Source organism: Nymphaea colorata, unplaced genomic scaffold, assembly GCF_008831285.2.
Source record: "Nymphaea colorata isolate Beijing-Zhang1983 unplaced genomic scaffold, ASM883128v2 scaffold0121, whole genome shotgun sequence".
Classification (NCBI taxonomy): domain Eukaryota; kingdom Viridiplantae; phylum Streptophyta; class Magnoliopsida; order Nymphaeales; family Nymphaeaceae; genus Nymphaea; species Nymphaea colorata.
In genome coordinates, this window is record NW_022204627.1 from 1 (window position 1) to 22,145 (window position 22,145).

The following is a 22,145-nucleotide window of genomic DNA, read 5'->3' on the forward strand; positions in this document are numbered from 1 at the left end:
AACAAGTTGCTTACATAAAGTCTCTAGTGACTGAAGCGTCGCTTCCCCTCCCAGACATCTCAACGGTGGACGGCATCCAAGGCAGGGAGAAAGAGTGCATCATCATTTCCTTGGTGAGGAGCAACTCCAAACAGGGCATCGGCTTCCTCAAGGACTGGCGAAGGATGAATGTAGCAGTCACAAGGGCAAGGAGAATGCTCATCCTCATCGGCAATGCATAGTGTGCCTCAGCAGACAAGCATCTCCACAGTCTGGTCCGATGGATGAAGAAAATGGCCATATCACTAGCGCTGAAGAGTTTAGAGGGGACCAGAGCATCAGGTTCGGACTAGGAGCAAGTGATAAGATAGAAGCATTCGAGAAAAACAAGGAGAGAAGAAAGAGGAAAATAGGAGGGTAAGCAAAGGCGAAGAAAAAGAAGAAGAAAGAAAAGAAGAAGATGAGAAGCCTGTGGAGCAACGAGGATAGTAATAGCAAAAGGCAGTTAAGGAGCACTATCGCAAGGTCTTTACCCAAATAACTCGCGAAATCACCATCAACAACGTGACAGCGTTCGAAAGGAAGATGATCCACGAAACCGCAGAAGAGATGGGCCTTTGCCACGAGACCAGCAACGATAAGAAGTTCATCAAGGTGTGGCGCAAGCTCACCAACGACGAAGTCGCAGAAAAGTATGCAGAAATGGAGAGACTCAAGCACGAGGAAGATATCCTGTAGGCCAAAAAGAAGCAAAAGAAAAACTGCAGAAAGAGAATAGATAGGCAAAACAGCAAAGCCTGCCAATATGGGCCCAACAAGTATTCTGAAGAGATGAAGAACTAGTAGGACAGCAAGAGTCAGATTCATAAGAATAGAAGACAAAGAGGAGAAAGTTGAAGAAGTGGCCGAAGAGCAAGTGAAGGAATAAGCCAAGGTGAGCAAGAAGAAGCAAAAGAACAAGCAGAAGTAGATGAAATAGGCCGAGCGCGAACTCTAGTAGGAAAACATATAGGAGATAATGAAGTAGTTCCAGGCAGATCGGCCCAAAGAGGATTAATGCTTCAAATGCAAAAAACGCATCACCTCAGTCACTGCAGTAGAGTGCAAGTTCTGCGGGGTCAACTACTGCAGGAACCACGTGCTCGCAGAAGAACACGGCTGCTAATCTGCAGCCAGAGCGGAAGCCAGAGGCGGGAAGAAAAACTTCGACAGGCAGCTCTAGGAGGCCACTGAGCGACTCAAGCAGAAGATAAAGGAGCAGGAGGAGTCTCGCAAGCGGAAGGGAAGGAGGGCAAGTAGGCAAAAAAATGATGGTTTGTTCGTATTGTCTGGTAAGTTATAAATGGATAAGGCAGAGTCTACCCGCCAGCCTACACCCGTCTACGATACGCTCGAAGCCGAAAGCAACAACTACAAGTACCCATCACCAGAGATAGCCTCGCACTAGGGCAACGCGTTTCCCCTTCGGTTGCTGCCAAATAAGCCATGCAGCAGTTATACAAAAACCAGCTCGATTCCATCCTCCTCGAAAAACAGCGCCAGCGAGAGCACGAGAGGCAGCGCGCCATCTCTGAGAGGAGAGAGTTCAACGAGAGAGCAGAACAGGGCAAGGAAGCCTAACGCATGAAGGAAATTTCATACAAAAATGTAGAGCAAACAATACCTAGTATTACAACATGCTCATGAGCAACCAGAACACCAACGTGGAAGGCTACGTGAGTCCCTTCTCCAAGAGGGACGCCATGAAGGACACCCTCATCGAGCAGAACATCGAAGAGTAACGTCGCCGCTACCAGATGTCAGACATCGACGCCCGCCGCAAGGAGCAGGAGAGGAAGAACGTCTACCGAAATGAACTGCTCGACCAGATCGAGGAAAGGCGCCGCAAGGAGTACCAGGCAAGGCACAACCTGCAGAAGGAAAAACAGGAATTCCAGCAGAACTCAAAAGCACCCGAAGAGATAAGACGCTATGAAAAGGAGAAAAAGAAAGAAGAGTTTAAAAGTACAGGGAAGATCTCGACAAGATGAGAGAGGGAAAGGAGTACAGGTCGCAATCGCAAAGCTAGGCTGGCCTGTCCAGAGGCGTAGCGTAGTACCACAACATCCTGACCAACCCGCTGCCCTACAACATCCAGAACCCCTACATCCTGAAGGAAATGGGAGTGCCGAAGAACCAGTCGTACCTCGCCATGAAGGGCAGCCAGAATCTCAAACTTTCCTGATACATTCCCATGTTGTTCAGACCGTCTTGCATAGTATAGTAAATCATACATGAAATAAATGATGGTAATCAGTAGTTTCTTGGCTTGCTGGTTAGCTGCTTGAGCAGGCTGTCCAGTTGGGGTGCAAGACTTCTGCAATCAGTTTCTGCGAGTCGATTTCTTGCCTTGAGTCCACCGACAGTTCTTCAGGGTTTCGGCAGTCCCTTAATTCTGACTTCCATCTGTATCTCAGCAGGCGGCCTCTGCGCATTGTAGAAAAACGTTTCCAGGATGTGTCTGTGCTGCTGGCTGGCAAGGGAAATCCGCCGAGTGCCTGGTAGGGCGCCTAGTGGAGCTGTATGAGTCTCTGGAGGGCTTCCTTTTCAAAGTGGCTCATCTAATGATTATAATTGACTCCCAGTACAAAATAGCAATAGCAACAAAAAAGGCGGCCTTTTGGGTGCCAATCATGAATGCATGACCAAATAACGAATAAATGATGAGCTTGCTTCACTCCTTCCTCACCACCATCACTTTCTCGGCAGCAGCTCGGCGTCCTCAGCAGCTAGATGCTCCTCCGCGCGTCCAATCCCCCTCTGCAGGTCCAGCAGGTCCTCCGGAGACACTCCCACGTCGACTGGCAGCAGCAGCGGCGCCATGGCTGCGATTTGGGACGAGAAGAGGCGGTGCGCGCTGAGAGCTTCGAGGTCGATGGTGGGCTTGATGACGGTGGGCCCATCGGTGGGGAGGGGAGGCGTGAGGTCGAAGGGGTGCTTGTGGAAGAGGAACCTGCCCTCCCAGGCGAGTCTGGCCCTGTTCTTCTCCTCGGCTTTGGTGTGGTGCATGTGTTTGGTGGGCGAATGATTATATAGGTTAAAGGGTGTGTGCTTATAGAAGGGTGCCGCGTGATATAATACTATTCGTTAATAAAGGATCACCTGCGTCCGTATTTGTCCCTGGAACGCGACCGCCGATATTTATCATAACCTCTTTCCTTCTTTTCCCGATCCTTGTGGTCCTTGTCCTTGTTCTCCCTCTCCCTCTCCTTCGATCTCTCCCTCCTCTCTTACTTTCGGTTCTCCTCGCTCTTCCGCTACCGGTTTAGCATGTAGGCGCCCTTCTTGCCCTACCGGTCCTTGTTGCCCTAACGCGGGTCCTTATCCTTTGGGTCTCTCGGCTGGAAGTCCCTCTATCGCTTGTAGTTGTCCTTCCAACGGTCGTCCTTCTTTCTCTAGGGCGTTGGACTGAGGTTCTACCGCCTTTCGGGACGCTACTTCTCCTTTGAGAGGCTGGGAGAGTGTTTGGAATGCTGGAATTGCTTTGGAAGCTAGCTAACTTCCCTCCTTTATGGTTTGTCCGCCTACCTCTTTTACGACTTATCCCTCTCCCGCCTTTATGGTTATCCTTTTAAACTCTCTCTCTTTCCTGCCTATCCCTTTCCTGCCTATCCCTTTCCTGCCTATCCCTTTCCTGCTATCCCTTTCCTGCTCTCCTTTTCCAGTCTCTCCCTTTCCTGTCTCTCCGCCCTTTCCACTTTATCCGGTCTTTATGTTTTCTCCTTTTAAATTTTCTCTTATTTATTGATTTTTGTGTTCATTTAGTTGGTTGGTTCGATTGTTGCTGAGGAGTTTGGCCTTTAAGATCTCAAGGGTATTGGCACGACTGTCAGCTTAGACTCTTGCTATCTAGGTTCTGGCATAATACGCTTTATTACTTGCTGCATGAGTTGACTCACTGACACTTGGCACCACCGAAGGACCAATCTGAACTCCAGGAACAACCGAAACCTGCCCAGCTAACTGTGGCGAAACCACCTGCTGAAGTGCAACAGTAGGAATTGGGTTAGAAGCAAGTGGTACAGGAGGAGTGGGAGGAGAGGGTTTTGGCTTACTGCCAGTGCGGTCTGCCTCAGCATTTCCTCTCTCAGTTATTTTACGGTTTTGGGAGGATTGGTGAAAGTAGGCTTGGGTCAGCCTTCTAGTCAGTGAACCTGCTGCCCTCAACTGGCGCCGATCCACCCGTCGCATTTTTCACTTCGGGTCGTCGGCCCATCTCATTTTTGCTTACCTCCTCCGGCTTCTTCTCAATCGGTCGCTAGGTGAAGCGAGATTTGGGCCTCTACTGCTGTTTCTCCTCAGCGGGCCGCTCAGCCGGCTTCTCCTCAGGCTTTGCCTCTTGTCTTTGCTTAGGCTATGGACTTTGGCTTCGATTTCCTTCTTGCTGCCGTTGTTAGCAGGCACTGGGGGGTTGTTAGGGGCGTTGTTGGTGGGAATGGGAACGGGAGGAGTGGTGGCAGGAGTAATTTTGACGAGCGTTGGTTCCTTGAGGGGCGCAGGCTTGTTCTCCTCTGTCTTCTGCGCGTTCTTCTTGTCCTCCATGCGTTCTGGTCGGTCGGGGAGTTCGTTCTTCTTGGCGGTGAGGATGGCAATTTGCCTGTCCAGACTGGTGCGCATGTCGACGGTGGGGAAGAGCTCCTTGAGTTCGTTCATGTGCTGGGCCAGTTCGTCGGCCTGCTCCTTGTAGCTGGGAATGGAGTCCACTTTTTCGAGGATGTAGAGGCAGTTCTTGATGAGGTAGGGCTCTTCCTTGACTCCGCGCAGCGTGTTTCCCACCCTTTCGAACAACTTGATAAGGTAGTCCTTCAGTTTGGGGTAATTGTCCTTTCCAGAGGCCTCCTCCACGCCCAGGAATCGGCTGAGGTCCTAAATATGCTAATCTCTACCTGTTTCAGCTTGGCGGAGTCGTTCCAGTTGTTGAAGATGGCGAGTATTTCTGCAAGATAGACGGAGATGCAGTTGGATGCTTCCCTGTGGGTGGTGAAGGGGAGGTAGCCCATCACGTACTCGATGATGTAGGTGAGCAGCCGGATGCTCTTGGTGACTGCCATCCTGTTGGCCTTTATCATCTCGATGGTGAACTTCACGCAGTAGAGCGCCTCAGTCCGGTCCAGCATCATCCGCGGAAGCAGACAGTCTGTATAGTGAGCGGGCTTACCTGCACGAATTGCTCTGCGAAGATGAAGAGACTCTCCCTGCCCTTGTCGACAGAACCGTGGAGGATGTCCACTTCCAGCTTCTTCAAGTTCTATGCACTCAACGTATCGTTGTATTTCTTCTTCTGCGCCTCCTCCTCCTTCGACAGCTTCTCCAGCAGGGTCCGCATGCGCTACATTTCCTTCTCGTTGGCCCTGTCTCCTCGTTTGTTCGGCTAAAGCTTCTTCTAAATCTTTAGATTTCTACCTTGAGGTCGTCGAGCTTTTCGGCGTAGCTCTTGGCGGGGAAGTAGATGGAGTCGAGAGTGAGGAACCAGAAGGCGGTGAAGAAGGAAATGGGAATATACTATAGCACTTTTTCCTTATAGCTGGACAGCAGTTGCGTCCATTTTTCGCTGAGCGTGCGTGAGGTCTTGACCAAGTACCTATCGTCGCTGAGACACTGCCTGTAGGCCGTTGCGAAATCGGTGGTCAGCTGCGTCCACTCTTCGCTGCTCATGATGGCGATGTGCTTCACTCCTGGCCTCACCACTTCGCAGGTAATCTCCAGCGGGATCTTGTACTCGCTTAGCAAGACCCTAATGGGATCCGCTGGGAGCAGCTGCGCGTAATGGCTGTAGTCCTGCGCCTGGTAGAGCAGAACGCGGACCACCTGCACGATGAGCAAGCTGTACTCGTCGAAAATCTCGCCGACGATCTTGATGTCGTCGATGAAGCACTTGGTGAACAGCTCTGCCCTCTTCTGCGCCAGCAGCACCAGCAAGTTGAAGGCCAGCGAGTAGCCGTCCTGGTGCACTGCGTTCTTCTCCCAGAAGAACTTCTGCAGGAACACCTTGCTCTTCTTGGCCGCCCGCACCTCGAAGTCAGCTCCAGTATCTCCGCCTGCAGACGCGGACCAGCGGCGATCGCATCGTACTTGGTCTTGTTGACCTCGGAGATCATGACAGACCCGTGCATCTTGTTGAGCAGCTCGTGGAGCAGCTTGAGCAGGTCGCCCGGCAGTTCATCGTCCTCGAGATCCGAGGAGAGCGTGCCTGATGTCTTCATGATGACGTAGTCGAAGACCGGTTGGATGTCGGTTTCCAGATACTTCCTGAAGAAGTTGGAAATGAAGGTGGTGATGTTCTTGAACCAGGGCAGGCACTCGTGAGTCTTGGCGTTGACTGGGGGCTCCTTGCTCTCGTTCAGCGTGTAGAGCATGACGAAGATGGCCATGTCGAGCGTGAGGGGCGAGCAGTTGCAGATGACTGCCACGATTTCGGGGACGACGGCCTCGTAGTCCTCCATGACGATCCTGCGGACGATCCAGTAGAAGACGGGAGGGCCTGGTTGTGGGTGAGCTTGCTGATCTTGCGGATGAAGAGCTTCTTGTTCTCCTTGGAGAGGTTGTTGACGATGATGTTCTGGCGCCGCTTGATGGACTCGAAGATGCGCGCCACGATGGGGCACTCGCTCATGCCCCCGCTGTAGATCCGCAGGTAGCACGCGTAGCGGAACTTGTAGTCGAAACAGTCCAGCAGCTAGAAGAGCTACAGCGCCATCGCCGCGTTGTTCTCCACCACGCAACTCCCAGGATCAGCTAACGCTCGATTATCCCACTCACTGCCTCGCCTCGCCCCTACCTCGCCTACCGCTTCAGCAAACGGCACAGCTTTATGAAGAGTCTCGAACGCAAGCCCACGTACTTGCCCACGTAGCTGAGCAGGTTCTACAGTGTCCTCAAGCCAGCAGGATCTAAGGTGCTTATGCGGGGGTGCTCCTTGGCAGAAAGGCTGGGGGACGCGGGAGTGGCTTGGGTGCGGAAGAAGCGGTGGTAGCTGATCGTCTGGAAGAGAGGCTCTATCGCCCACTCCACCAGGTCGAGCAGGTTCCTCAAAGCGGCTGGTAAAGAAGCAGATCCAGCTTGTCCTTGAAGGGCGTCCAAGCAGCTTCGAAGTCCTTCCAATCGTTGAGCCTCACCATCTCGCCAGCATCGCCAGCTTGGTCGAGTGCAGCAGCTGTCCTTCGAACCTCAGATTTTCCTCTGCTGCCAGCTTGGCCTTGGCGGTTTCGTCGAGCTCCTCCATGCTGAGGGTGAAGCACTCCTTGACCTTCTGCAGCGCCAGATCCACCCTGTGCGCATTGATCTTCCTGATGGCGTGGTCGCCCGGCTAGAGGTAGGGCAGCAGGTCCTGGTAGTCCAGCGCATCCCTCTTCACGAGTTCAGCGCAGAGCGAGACGAGGTGGGGACTGACCACCTGCTCGGCCGCCTCGCCCTCGCCGTCCATGCCCTACAGCGGACCAGCATATGTCGTCTTCTCGAAAAGAGAGCCTAAATGGGTTTCCCCCTGCAGAGCCTAAGCTTGTTGCCGAGGACGGAGGCAATGGACTCCCTCCTGAAATTGTCCAGCAGACGCAGGTAGTTGGTAGTAGTGTGGTTGTGGACGCGAGCTTCAACGACGAGATCCAGGACGCGATCGGGATCGAGGTCGAAGTTGCCGACCAGGTCGAGCATGCGCTGCCAGGTGAGGGCGATGTCGTGGGAGTCGCGCAGGTTGAGCAGCAGCAGCGCCATCTTGGCGTATCCCTCGTTGTTCTCGCGCAGCAGGGAGTGCTTGCTCTGCTCGTAGTTGATCTTCGTGTAGACGCGGTTGGTGCGGCGCTGGTTGGCGACCGCCTCCACCAGTCCCGCCCCCAGGATCACCCACTCCGGCAGGTCGGTCAGCAGCACTCCGCGCTCGACGATGCTGCGCGCCTGCAGCGCCCCCACCAGCGCGGTCAGCCGCTTCCCCTCCTCGCTCTCGGCCGAGACCTGCAGCGAGACGCCCCACAGCGCGGACATCAGGGCGGCAGCGTCGAGTACTCGGTGGCTGCAGCTTCGCCCAGATAGTTGAGGACTGCATCTGAGTTGGCGGCGAGGTGTGCGACCAGCAGCATGGAATAGAAGGAGGCCTTCTGTTTGGGTGTGCTCTGAGCGGTGAATGCTTCGGCGAATGTGCGGCTGCGGAAGTAGGTTTGCGATTCAGCCTGCAGATATTTGAGCATATGCGAATTATAGTGCAAATACACACGCAACACTTTAAAAACACCCGATGCAACCACTTATCAACACCCCACGCCCACTTCTATAGGCATGTCAACCAATAGAAATAGGGACGACACATCCAAGAAAGAGAGCAGGGCAAACTGTGTGGAGATATATGCATGGAGGGTGGAGATGGCATCATGGATGATTAGTATATATGTTGTGTTGTGTTGTGTTATTTTATGCTATGTATGTGTATGAATGCAAGGCGAAAATGCCACTGCCAGAAGCTGAGCCATATCACGCGGTTCACGCGAAGAATTTATCGAAGACAGTGGTGAACATCTTGATGAACTTCTGGTCGGAAAGGTACTTCACGTGGGCCGTCCTCCCCACCAGCGAGTCGAAGTTACTACATAGCGCAACCACTACTTGGAATCGATGTTGAAGACCACGTTCATGCGCGAAATCTACAAGCAGCGCGCCTAGCCCAGCAAGTTGTCCACCATCTACCGTATCACGCTCCCTCTAAATCAGCAAATCTGTACGTGACGCCTTCAATGCGGGTAAGCAGGAGACCGTTTTTCTCGATCCGAGCCGACTCGTAGGGGACGTATTCGTCCTGACTGGAACTGATCAACGCCAGCTGTCTGAAACCGTCCAGACTGCGGTTCTCGGTCAGCCTGTAGAGGAAGCATCTTCGGGGGTCTTCAGAGTCGCGCATGCAAAGCTGGTCCAAGCTCTACGATTTCTGGATTGTGTTGAGCAGCCACAGGCCAGCCTGAACCAAGGCTGACGGCTCGTATAGGTAGCCTAAGTGGGGACTGCTGAAGGAGAGTAGGCCCACAGGTATTGGTCGATGTTGCGAATGTAGGTGAGGGCGGATCGGATGATGATGCCTCCCATGGAATGGCCAACGAAGCTGACCCTGGTGCCTGGGCCAAACTCCACGTTCTTGAAGAAGTTGTTAAGCTACACTGCCAGCCTCTTCCCCAAGTTCTATATCGACTCCTCCGTGCGTCCCTCGTTGGCGGAACTGATGAACACTCTGCACCGGTACTTGACTTCCAGACAGGTCTTGAAGAGCACGAAATCCTGCCGGGAAGCTTGGTAACCGTGCACGAAATCACTATGTGCTCTCCTCCCTTCCCCACGCCCATGTTCACCCCATCCCCATCCGCCCGATGCACTCCGGAATCATCTTCTACGAGTGCCCGTGGAACTAAAGCACCGAGCGCGATTGCATGAGCTCGTGGTGCGACTTGGAGGGCAGGAATGAAGCCTGGGACGAAAAGGAGGGGAGAAGGACGGCTGGGAGACGGTGGAGGAGGCCAGTTCGAAGGAAGGCTTGCGGGAGGGATGCTGGGTGAGGGTGCGGCGCAGGTGCTGCACCGGACACACTTCCTCGAATATCTTGATGGTCTTGCCCTCCAGCTCGAAGAAGTCCTTGTTTTCGATGGGGAAGGCCTCCCGCCACAGTTCCTCATCTTTCTGCTTGGCCTTGTCCATCTCAGCCTGCTTGAGCAGCTCCTTTCCGCTGTCCTCGTAGCGACTGAAAGTCCAGTCGAACCGTGGCTCCACCAAATGGCTGAACACTGGATTTGAGTCTTTCCCTTACGTTTGCGTCGTAGGCGGCGCGGAAATGTTCAGTAAGTTGCTCTATGCGTTCGGCGAGGAACACAACGTATTCGTTCCACTTTTGGTAGATCAGTCCCTTCAGGCCATTGAAGTCACAGGTAATTTCGTCGCCACCTTTCCCTGAGTTCCTCCCGCCCCACAGGTGCTCCCGACTGCGCGATCGGCCCAGTCCGCCCCTGTTCTGTCCCTCGGCTGCAATCAATCCCAGCAGCCGATGTTGGGGCCCACCTTTATGAAACCGTATTGGCAGGAATGTTGAGCAACCGCAACAAGTCGGAATGCCTCTCCTGGATGTGGAAAAGCTCTCCCTAAGGCTGCTCCTGTAGTAGTCGTAAAATTCCCGCAGGGCCTCCCTACTGACTTGATAATCCGCTTTTTACGTCCTTGGGTGGCCGCCTGCAGGTAGTGCGAGAAGGTGGGATACTCTCCCGGTTTGCCAGTACCCTCGAAGCGGTACTCGAGGATGGTGGACTGGTAGAGTCCGGAGACGGTGAAGCCTCCGAACTCGTCGAAGATGACGGGGAGGAAGGTGCAGATGTTGCTGATGCGGTGGACGGTGCCCTCGTAGGTGCCTGCCTCCACGAATTGCTTCCTAGACGCTTCCATACCTATCTCACACAATCCGTACCTCCTGGCCTTCCGCAGCGAACAGCAGTTCCACCCTGATCCCAAAACGGACGCTTTCGATCTCCTCCGTGTTGAGGTACGCCCTGAAGTAGCAGCACTCCTCGATGCGGTGGTTCTGCGATTGGTATTTGGACTCGAATATGCGCGAGTAGTAGCACTACTGGTCGTGGTCGATCAGCGACGGCTCCATCGGCGGACTCTCCACCTTCAGGCTCTGGCTGTGACGCCCGCGCTACGCCTGCTGCTACTTGGGACTTAGTCAAGCAAGAGATACTGTTTGTATATGTTGTAAGGCGTGCAGTACTTGGCCTGCGTGGGGAGCTGAGCTGTGAGAGCGGTACGTTTTTGGGTTCTGGATGCGCGTTGGTTCTGAGGAGGGAGAGGCGGAAGCGGAGCCTGCCCTGCTTGCGGAAGGAAGTGATCCTGAGGGCGTTGAGGGCGATAACGATGTCGACGTTGGCCTTGTAGCTCATTTCTAAATTATAATCACTCAAACTGACCCCACCCACCACCCTCCCTTTTGCGTCCATTCCACCCCCTTGTAATAAGTATGCTAATTAGTTCAAGTTCCCCCACGCTTAAAGTTTTCGCACTGGCTCCACCGCAGTGCAGGGAGTTTTGGTAGCAAGAGTTCCAGACGGTACGCTTGGGGTGATCTAGGTGGGAGATTTCAGGAAAATGGTGAAGGAATGGGTGGGGATCGAAGTGGATGATCAAATCCTAATAAAAAATGGCCAGTAAATCGCAAAGCCGCCTGCCACGCCCTTCAAATCGCTGCAAATCACTCCAAGACCACCCTCCTTGTGGTAGCGAGACTGAAAGAGAAAGCTTTACCCAAGAGGAACGAAAAAAGGAGAAAGCAGTTAGGGAAATGCTGCAAGCATTGGATGGAGCATCGAAAGAGCCTGGGAAAGAGAGAGGCACAGCAGTACCTGCAACAAGTGAGAGAGAAGCTGATCTTTACTTTATAGGGAGGACAGTCGACGCCATCGTAGCCACTTTCATCAAATCTCTCCACCTTCCCAATAGCGAGCTCCTTTCATCGACCACCCCAAACTCAAGTTCATTCTGCAGAAGGTATCATCTGGCAACCAACTGCTCCACAAAGTGAAAATTCCTATTTAGATACTCTCTACAGGATAAAGACGTCAAAGCAGCACTGATCGATCTTCCCTCCTAAACAAAGATAAAAAGACCAAAATCCACCATCATCCAGGAGCAATTGAATGGATTGCTTCGCTCGGCTATGGGCGAGACTAGGCAGTGAAGGCACTGTAGATCTCCAAAAATGACTTATAGACGCTCTTTACCTCCTCTACAACCGCCAAGTGGACAGCTACAGCCAGTAGCACGAAGCAGGCAGCAAGATGAATGCAGTGAAGCAATACCTGTATATCTTCGAATGGCTGAAGCAGGACCAGCCTTCAACCATAACTCTGCTCTACCACTCTCCATAGTATCTGGAAGTCTACCTGAACTCCCTAAAATACACCCACCCACTACTTTGAAGGTAAATCCTCCTAACGTAGTTGATGCTCCGCTGGAGAGCTTTATCGGCAGGATGGTAGAGCAGTTATACGGTTCTATCGGGATGAGGGTGAAGAGGTGATGATGGTTATATGCGCTTAATAAGTATAAATATTGATGCGATAGGAGGGGGAGTGCATCACCGTCCTCACCGTCCTCGGAAAAAAATACAAAATCGACGAAGAAATAGTATGCACGGTCCGCTCTTTGCTATTCAGGTCGCTGAGCTCAAACAGTAGCTGTGGAAGCTGTCAGGCATCGAGCCATAGAGCAGCATCTGATCATCAATGGAGCCCTCTGCAAAGATCCGCAAGCGGCACTGCTAGAATATGGGCTCAATCCGGTATGCATTCTTGCGTAGAAAGTGGACGGAGAAGAGGAATAGCCAAAGCACAATCATTAGACCAGGAAATGCTGCCACCATCATGCACACAATCACATCCACAACCACTCCTACTTGATCCACTTCGAGCCCTTCCTCACCAAGGAGGAAGCAGAGAAGTACAGAAGATAGCTGGAAAACTCATACTCCAGGTAGGCAGTCCACCAAATCATGAACATGATGAGCATCAGCGAGGAACTGGCCATCAGAGCAATCAGGGCATGCCGCAACGACATCTCCGACGCCATCGACTTCCTCTCCCTCGAGTTCTAAGGCCAGAATACCAGGAAACCGCCATAGAGAACAAACCCATAATGATGCTCCCAACGAGCAGACCTTCCTCATGGCCTACGTGGAACAGCAGCAACTGAAGGAACACACGCCAGCAACAAAAAAGCATACACCCTGTTCGTGGCCTCACTGAAGGAAAGGTCGCCGATCGTCTATGAGGTCGCTTCTCCCTAACCTAGATGTTCATCCGCAATAAGACTTCTTGGAGAAATACCTTTTCTAGCGCAGGGACGCTCCTCCTGTATAAACTCTCACCAGGAGCAGCAGCAATAGCAAGAGCTGCATTCCTAGCCTAGGGTAAGCTTCATTCGTGAGGAAAGAGAGGCATGGTGAGGAGACTGATGGGTTTGGCTTGCCCAGAGTGGACGCCGAGTATAGGCTGAAGGCAGCCGGCAATAACATCCTCCTCGCTGAGCACCAGCTAATCGAGGAGGAGCCAGAGGTTAACGATGAGCAGCTCATCGCCATGCTGCCAGCAGAGACCTGCTAATTTATCGTAAAGATCTTCTTCCAGAGTCCGCCTGGGACCCCTTGAAGGCGAAGCTGCAGAAAATGCATGTGTTTTGGCTAGGGATCTGGTGGTACGCCTACTGAACAAGCATTTTCCTCGTATTTACGTACATAAGGGGTAAGATAGGAACTCGTTCATAACGTATGGATGATCTTTCCCCTCCTGCTCGGAGTGCCTTAAGCGAAATCGAATACGTTAGACTCAGAGGAGACAAGCCAAGCCATAAACTGCGAATCCGTACAGTGCAATAAAGGGAAAAGATAAACAAATACTACATGAACTTGGTGGACAGGCAGGCATTGGATGTCTTCGTAAGTTTGGGCGCGGATGCTGGACTGGCAGAGAGGGCGCTAAGAGCAACAGCAAATCTCTGCCACCTCACTTCCAATACATCCTAGCGGGCAAGATAGCAGTCTACGTCTAAGCCTGGACGCAAACCGAGGACAGCTAGCTGAAGATCATCCATTCCTACATGACCAGCTACATGAGATACTTCATCTCAGACAGGGCAGAATTCTAACTGCAAGTGGCAGCTTTAGCGTAACATAACCCTCAAGTATATGCCTGCTTCCTCAAGTACGAGGGCATCCACGAGGCCTACTGGCATATGTCAATCCCCAGCAACCATCCAGCTGCGAGAAAACGGGATAGGCTCTCCATGAGGATGCTGCTGATGCAGATGCGCAACATAAGGGCCTTCTACGAGTGGGGATACAAGAGCCTCATGCTCGTCTCCTCTTCCTTCAGATGATGATGATCAGAAGTATACAAAATCAGTATTCAAAGGTAAAGTTCCTTCACCAGCTCCTCCACATCGCTGAACCGCCAGTAGTCTTTCAGCTTGAACGCCTTCCGGTTGCTCTCCCTCACGTCGCCCTTCAGCGAGAATAGTACTGCTTGAGCGCCTTGAGCTCGTAGTCGTGGTACCCTAGTAGTAGGGGAGGATGGGATGCCGTTGTCGATTTGGAAGCTGTAGGAGTAGGCAGCGTTGTCCACCAGCACCACCCTTGAAAGGTCACGGTTGATAAGTCTGAGGTCCTTGACGTAGTAGCCCTCCTCGATGTATACGCAATGGTGACGATAGAGGCGATGCTGGATGAACTAACGACGTGGATCTAGGTAGTCAATCACAGCATTAGCGTAGCACTAGTGGCTTGCTGTGAATACCATCAGCTAGAAATGCTGGGAAAGCTACGCCAGCAGCTACCTTGCGCCTGGTCGGATGTTAAGAGGGCTACCATGAAACCACCCCCGTGGAAACGCACAGGGATCTCGACTTCATGCGGTTCCGTGAGCTCCTAGAAGCAGTGCACCAAGGTTTCATCGAGATCAAAACACAGTCAGCTTATCTACGTTGTGGGATTTTACCTTTGTATTTGTCCTTCTGTGGGAGGGAAAGGGGGCGCTTTCGGGCTGGTTGGAAGGATATGCGTAGTTGGCGAGCAGCTGCAGGAAGTAGAGCGAGCTGAAGAGGTGCTCGCGGATGGGCGAATCAGGGATCAGGTGCTGCTTCACCACCTCGGCAACGTAGTAGTTGGAGGCACTGCGAGGAGAATAGGGATCCTCAAGGGGGGTAATGGCTCGCTTCGGTTCCTCAAAATGGGTGACCATTTGCTTGATCAGCATCGCATTTTCCTCCTCATCCTCTACCAGTATGTTGCTTCTCCTTTCGCCTTCGGTTTGGCCTTCTCTTGCGCCGGCTCTCCTCTCACCCTGAGTGGCGAATTGTGCTCCGGCCTGCGTTGGCGCATGAAGAAGAGCTGTCTGCGGTTGAAGCTGGTCTATAGGGGCTTGCGCTGGTCCACCTTGGGACTGTACTTGATGAGATTTTGGGCGTTTTGAAGCGGAGTCTTTTTTAGGGAAATGAAACGGTTGAACTTCGGACTGTTTATCAGGTTGTGAACTTCACCCTTCAGCCGGTTGTAGTCGTTATCACGATTAATGATGTAATTTTATCGAAGTCGCAATTGTTGGCTGGAGGTGGCTTTGTGGAGTAGCCCGTTTCGCTCCGCAGTGGGAGGCTTAGCGGTAAGGAGGCGATTGGCTTACATGCAGGCAGTGGAATTATTATCCGCGAGGTCAGATTATAGGGAAGAACAGACGAACAATAACTCAAACCAATCCCATATTTCGATCTTCCAAAAACACAATAAAACTTATCACCGCTAAAACGCACCAAAAAGACCCGCCTACATGGCCAAACTCAACCTGATCACAGGGTGGGTGGTAGTGAGAGTATGATATATGGATGGTGAGTGATCAGTTGATTTCTCCCTTGCAGTTGGGACACACCTTCTGCTGTGTGCACCACATGCGGACGCAGTCGTAGTGGAAGAAGTGCTTGCAGCCGAGACGCACGCAGGGCTGGCCGCCCTCGAACTCCTCCCTGCAGATCGAACAACTAAATTAAACGCAAGATACTCCTCCTGAATACCCAAGTCGTTCTCGTAGTCGAAACGGTCCAACTGCTAGAACTTGTGAGAAGAAGACCCTTCGAAACAGAACCGATCTTCTACTACAACTACAGCAACTCCTGCATAGGCAAATTCTACCTCGTAGGTCATGTTATCGATGTCGACGTCGTCCCCCTCGTCCTCGTAGACCATCTCTCCCAGTTGTTCGCGCAATGCTCTGAAGTGTCCCTCAGTTGCCGCACAATCGGGTTGTCGAGGCCCTTGCTCTTCTTGATTTCCTCTTTGAGTTCCGCGATGCGTTCCTCCTTCTCCTGGGCGGCCTGCAGCAATGCCTTTCTCTGTTGCTCGAGAGTTGCGATGCGTTGCTCATTGAATGCGAGTCTCTAGATGCAATGATCGGTACCTGTTGTTCAGCTTCTATCTTCTTGGCGAGGGAGAGATGCTAATTCTCGTTGTTGGCAGTCTTCTTATGGGACATCATGTCTAACTGATGGAATAATAATTAAATGATGAAGTGAAGGGAATAGTGATCAGTTCAAATACGCAGCCGCCCCACGCGCGGATCCCCTCGGCGCCGCCCTGGCTGTACAGCATCACCCGCTTCAAACGCTGCTAAAACTCTAAGGAGAACTAAAGGTACCTTAACGCTTCGGATTGCCAGTCGATAGGTAGATCTAACGGTGTCCCTATGCCTACTCTGCAATTGCTGGTGCAGCTTCGGCTGGGTTTGCCTGCTCTCCGTCGGAGGCCTTGCCTTGCTCTTCCGCATGCTACGCTAGGCCTGCTTTTTGCGCTACGCCCACCCGAAGAAGGGAGTGCTCTCTATCCCCACGCCGAGGAAGCGCTTGAGGTGGGCGAGGGGCTCCTGACCGCGCTGCTTGCCCTCCTGGAAGACCTCCAAAAGGCGTTCCCCCTTGAGCGTGGCGAAGGCGGAGTGGTCGCGCTAGTTTCTGCTGCGGTGGGGCAGTTCGTGGCTGGGCTCGTAGCTGGTCTTGCTGAACTCCTTCTTGCCCTTGGGCTGGTCCTGCTGCAGCTGGCAGGAACGCCGTCCCCCCCTCAGGCGGAACACGTTTCTGCGCTGGAGCAGCTACTGTAGTTGCCGAAGGTCGTTGCGGAAGACTAGCACTCGACTGCGTGCTTCCTGCGTATGTTGTTCGAGCATTAGTCTGGCTTCTGCTGGGTCATTCTCTGCGCCCAAATAATGTTGGAGGTGCGCTTCTGCATATTTCTTCGATAGATAGAAATCCTTATCGGAGCGATCCTACTTCCAAAGGAGAGTACTCTGAGGATGCGAGCCAGCGGCACGTCCCACTCCGCCACCTTCTCCTGCCGCTGCTACAACTCACGCTTTATCTGGTTTATCTGCCGGTCGATCTCGAACAACTACTACGACTTCATATTATATGCGCCCAACACCCAACCACAGGCGGAAGCATAACTTATAGGAATGATGATATGGTCGCAGATGAGATGATCATTTCTTGGTGTGCACGTTTTCCCAATAGTCCTTCAGCTCCTTGGAGTCCAGCTTCGGCTTCATGGTTGCTGCTCCCTTCTGCCAGCCGGCGGGACACACCTCTCCGTGCTTTGCTGCGTATTGGAAGCCCTGAGTCGGTTGATTTTTACCTCGAGGAGACGAAGATACTCGTCGACGTTTCTGCCGACTGAGAGGTCGTTGACGCTGATGTGCCTGACGATCTGGTTGTCGTCGATGAGGAAAGTACCCCTCAGGGCGAGACCAGCTCGTTGAGGACACCGTACCTGTCGGCAATTTCCTTCTTCACGTCGGCCAGCAGAGGGATGTCAATGGGCCCCAATCCTCCGTTGGACCTGGGATCGAGAGTCCACCTTCTGTGGACGAAGTGAGAGTCGATGGAGCAGCCGACGACCTCGCAGTTGTTCTGCCTGAAGTGCTTGGCCTTGTTGCTGAACTCCACGATTTCGGTGGGGCAGACGAAGGTGAAGTCGAGGGGTAGAAGAAGAGCAGCAGCCACTTCTTGTGGTAGTTCTCCAGAGAGAGCTCCTTGAACTCGTTGGAGGAGGAAAGCCAGGCCTGCGCCTTGAAGTGGGGAGCCACCTTGCCGATCGCCGCACGGATCACCTGAGAAGCCATAAGATATATTAGTCAAATACCCTAAAAATCATGAATTTAACATACCACCCACCCACCTATCGCCACCTCACATATATCCCCACCCAAAAATACCCAACAGACGCATAGGGATCGCTGCATCCACTTGGGGTAAGATTTTCTGATGGGTGCCTGATATATTGTTTTAATGTAGAAATACACAGACTCTACAATAGGCGAAACGGTCTCTCCGGGCCTCTACTCGCAGGCCTAGATTTTCGAGCTCTAGAGTCTATAGAAGATGAAGCACGCAGTGGACCTGAGCATCCTGTGCAACCGCGTGTGCTTCCGCGACTACAAGGGACCCATGACCGAACAGTAGGGCGAATGCCACTCCAAGTGCTTCGACAACTTCTACGCCGCCCTCCTCTTCTGCCAGAACAAGTTCTACACAGAAATCAATAAATGAATGCGCCACTAATCCCACTTCAACATATCACCCACCCCCTATCACCCATCACCCATCATCACAGTTTGACAATCACGAAGGAGACACCTGCTCGACGATGTACTCCACCTGGCCCAGCAAGTCGTTGGCCTGCTCGTTTTGGCGCTGCAGTTCCTCGTGCGCCTCGACCGCCCACCCCTCAAGCTCCACTCCAGCTTGTTCGCCTTCTCCACCTGTCCGCGCAGTTCCTCGTTGAATTCCTGGAGCAGTTTCCTCTCGCCTGCAGGTAGAGGAAGGGCTCCTGGATGCGTTAGAGCTCGCGAAGGTAGTGGTGGTGGTCTTCCAGGTATTGGGCCAGTCTGCTTCCTGGTCGGCGATGACCGTCCTCAAGCTGCATCGATAAAACCCTACGCGTGCACTTATCCCCTCCACTTCTCTGCCTCCTGGGCCACTCTTTCTTCCAGCTCTGTTTCCAGTTGTGCGATGCGGATGTTCTTGTGGGTAAGGGCATGTGAGCGCTAGCGGGAAAAGGCTTCCAAATCCTTGTTCTTTTCTCTGAGGGAGCGCAGTTCTGCTTCCAGGTGGTTCAGCCTTTCCTCCTGCTTCCTCTTAATCTCTCTCTGCGTACATTCTGGATGTGGGCCCTTTCCAGGGAGCGTTCCAGTTCGAGAATGATGTTGTTCTTGATCTGCGTGACGGTTTCTAGTTCCTTCCTGAGCAGGTCGTGCTCGCGCTGCGCCGATTCGGAGTGGGACATTTGAATGCGGTATGATATCGATTATGCAAAAAGTTCAAATCATCCACCAAGATATGAGAGGGCGGATGGTGATAGGCCTCTGTGGATGCTATAAATTGTTATGTAATAAAGATCAGGAGGAATGCTCCAGTTCCACCAGCGCCTGGTTCGCCTCCACGAAGTCGTTTTCGATACGTAGATTTGATGATCTTGGCATCGAACTGGGCCTTGATGACCAGCTCCATCTTCATGGCCTCCATGGCGATGATCGACTCTCCCTTCTTCACCAGGTCGCCCACCTTCTTGTAGATCTTGGTACCGTGCCCGGCATGGGGGACTTGATGAAAACGTCGCTGCCGCCCTCCTTCTAGACTGCCTTCAGCTCGTCGGACTAGAAGCGGAAGCCCAACTGGTCGCCAGCCTGGTTGAAGACGTGGACGACGTTGCTCTCGATGAAGTACTCTTGCTTGCGAGTCTGGCCGTTGATGACCACTTTCAAGACGTTTCCACGCTGCTACAACACCTAGTAATTATAGGTCTTGCCTTCAACGACGACGAATCCTTTGTTGAGGTTCTTCCTCTCCACCTCAACTTCCCACTTCATCTCCTTGGCAAGAGAGGTCTACTTCACCGAATGCGCTGGAACAGTTTCTGTCCTCGCACGTTCTTGTAGTCCACCAGCTCAGCAGGAAGGCCAGCTTCGCCCCGTTGGCGAAACTGCGAGCCACCACTGCAGTCACCAGGTCGAATGTATCCACCTCTGTATCCTTCTTCAGCAGAGAATCGATGTTCTGCTCGATGAAGCCGGTGTCATAGTCCCCCGTGTGGAAGACAGGGTGTCGAAGACGCGCTTGAGGAACTTGAGGTTGTTGTTGAGGCCGACGATGCGGTAGTCCTTGAGGGCCTGCCGCATCAGGTCGATGGACTCGCTGCGGGTCGCTGAGTAGGTGATCAGCTTGGCGATCATGGGGTCGTAGAAGGTGGAAATCACGTCCTTGTCCCTCACTCCCGTCTCGATTCGCACGCCCTCGTTCTCCGCTGGCTCGCGCAGGTACTTGAGCTTGCCGTTGCCGGGCAGGAAGCCGTTGAAGGGGTCCTCAGCGTAGATGCGCACCTCGATGGCGCTGCCTTTCTTGTTGATTTCGCTCTGCTTCTTGGGGAGGGGGAAGCCGGAAGCGACCAGCAGCTGCCACTAGACGAAATCGTAGCCGGTGATCATTCGGAGATGGGATGCTCCACCTGCAGACGAGTGTTCATTTCCATGAAGTAGTGCTTGTTGGAGTCGAGGTCGAAGATGAACTCCACCGTTCCCGCATTGTAGTAGCCGACCGCGCGTGCAGCCTCGACGGCGGAGTTGCAGATGAGGGAACGGATGCTGTCCTGGACGTTGGAGGGGCCTCCTCCACCACCTTTTGATGCCTGCGCTGGATGGACAGTCACGCTCATACAAGTGGACGTAGTTGCCGTGCTGGTCGCCGAAGATCTGCACTTCAATGTGTCTAGGCTTGGTGATATACTTTTCCACAAGCACTCTATCGTCAGAGAAGCCTTCAAGGCTTCCCTCTTGCAGCTATCCAAAGACTCAAAAAACTCTTCCTTTTTCCTCACGATACGCATCCCCTTGCCTCCTCCTCCCGAAACAGCCTTGATGAGCACTGGATATCCCATTTGGTTTGCCTACGCGTACAGATTTGCGGGATGCTGGTCCTCGCCGTGATAGCCAGGGACCACCGGACATTAGCAGCAGTCATGATCTTTTTGGACTCGCTCTTGCTGCCCATGGCGGTGATGGCAGAGGGGGGAGGGCCGATGAACTTGACTCCGTTGTCGACGCACTCCTTGGCGAATCCTGCGTTTTCAGAGAGGAAGCCGAAGCCGGGGTGGAGAGCCTCGCAGTTGGCATCCTTGGCGATTTCGAGGATCTTGCTACGGTTGAGATAGGACTCGGAGGAAGGATTTGCCCCCACCCGGTAGCCTTGTCTGCCATATCGACGAACTTAGAGTTGCGATCAATGTCCGAGTAGATAGCCACCGTCTCCACTCCCAGCCTAAGTCACCTTGTGTGTACCTTTTGGCAGTGCGTATGATGCGGCAGGCGATTTCTCCGCGATTAGCCACGAGGATCTTCTTGACCAAACTCATCAACTCACAGAATTAAATTCAATAAAATGCCAGCCTTACTCGAAGGTCACACCCATCACCATCCACCAATCCCCATCAACGCAAACCCCATACGGTCCAGTCACAATCCGAGAGAGATAAAGTCGGGATGGGCGGCAGGACGCTCGAGGAATGCGTATGGATTTTATTGGATGGAGCTAACGAACTCCATTTATATAATTCAATATGTACACCCAGGGCAGCAACCACCCAGCTGAAGTGGAGATGCAGAAATACCCGCCCGCGGAGAGCGCCAGCAAGCCCACCTACACCGAAGCCAAGGTCTACCGGGAAGAGAACGCCAAGGGCAGCGAGGAAGAGCGAGAAGATGCCCCCTACTGCTCCAACTACTTCCTCCATCTGATGGTCTTCATGGTGGGAGTGGGCATCAACGTAGCCATTTGGGCCATCGACTACTACGCGGTCAGCGTGCAGGCCTCCTATTTCTACAACAACGCCATGACTGTTTCCTCCTACACCGACATCACCAGCGCAATGGCCACCTATACCGACTCCACCAAGATGTTCGGATCCAGCACCAATAGCTCCGGCTCGCCCATCGCCGTCGCCATGAGTCTCATCTACTCGTGGATCCTGTGGAAACTGTCACTTATCGTGTTCTCGTGGCAGGCAGTCAGTCGCGAGGAAGCCGGTGGGTTGAGGATAGGCACCGTCGTCACTCTTGTGCTCGTGCTGGTTGCCTTCGATATCTTGCTCACTATCTTCGCCCTCAACGTCTACAACGACTACATTTTTTATGCAGCCTACGTCCTCTTCTCCTCTGTGGTGGTGCTGGTGAATGCGAAGGAGAAAGGGCGGGCGCTGGGCAACCTCCTCATCCCCCTCCTCATCATCGCCTTCCTCTACTTCGCCTACGCCTTCCTGCTGCCCACCCTCTACAAGTCCTACACTCAGAACCTCAGCACATACGGTGCCGTCTTCCTCATCATCTACTCATACCCTGCCTTCGACCTGCTCTTCTACGCGGGGACGCTGGCGCTGGGGTGCAAGGTGGACGATTGGATCAAGGGATTCTTCAGCAGCATCCACTTCCTGCTGCTCGGCTACGGAGTGGGAATGATCCTGATCATCGGCTACACCGAGGTGGAGTTCTACTACCTCATCGCATACTTCATCTTCCGCAACATCTTCGTCAACTACA

General features: G+C 53.0%; 1 protein-coding gene and 1 pseudogene across 1 annotated transcript; both read right to left on the reverse strand.

Moving 5' to 3' along the window:
- Window positions 1-17,042: 17,042 nt before the first annotated feature.
- Window positions 17,043-19,083, reverse strand: LOC116268123 (uncharacterized). The gene is given in 6 exon segments (XM_031649924.1): window positions 17,043-17,177; window positions 17,180-17,316; window positions 17,319-17,537; window positions 17,540-17,659; window positions 18,188-18,367; window positions 18,981-19,083. Coding segments are annotated over 6 exon segments (894 nt in total).
- Window positions 19,084-19,410: 327 nt separating this feature from the next.
- On the reverse strand, window positions 19,411-20,965 carry LOC116268124 (uncharacterized; annotated as a pseudogene).
- Between the last annotated feature and the right edge of the window lie 1,180 nt (window positions 20,966-22,145).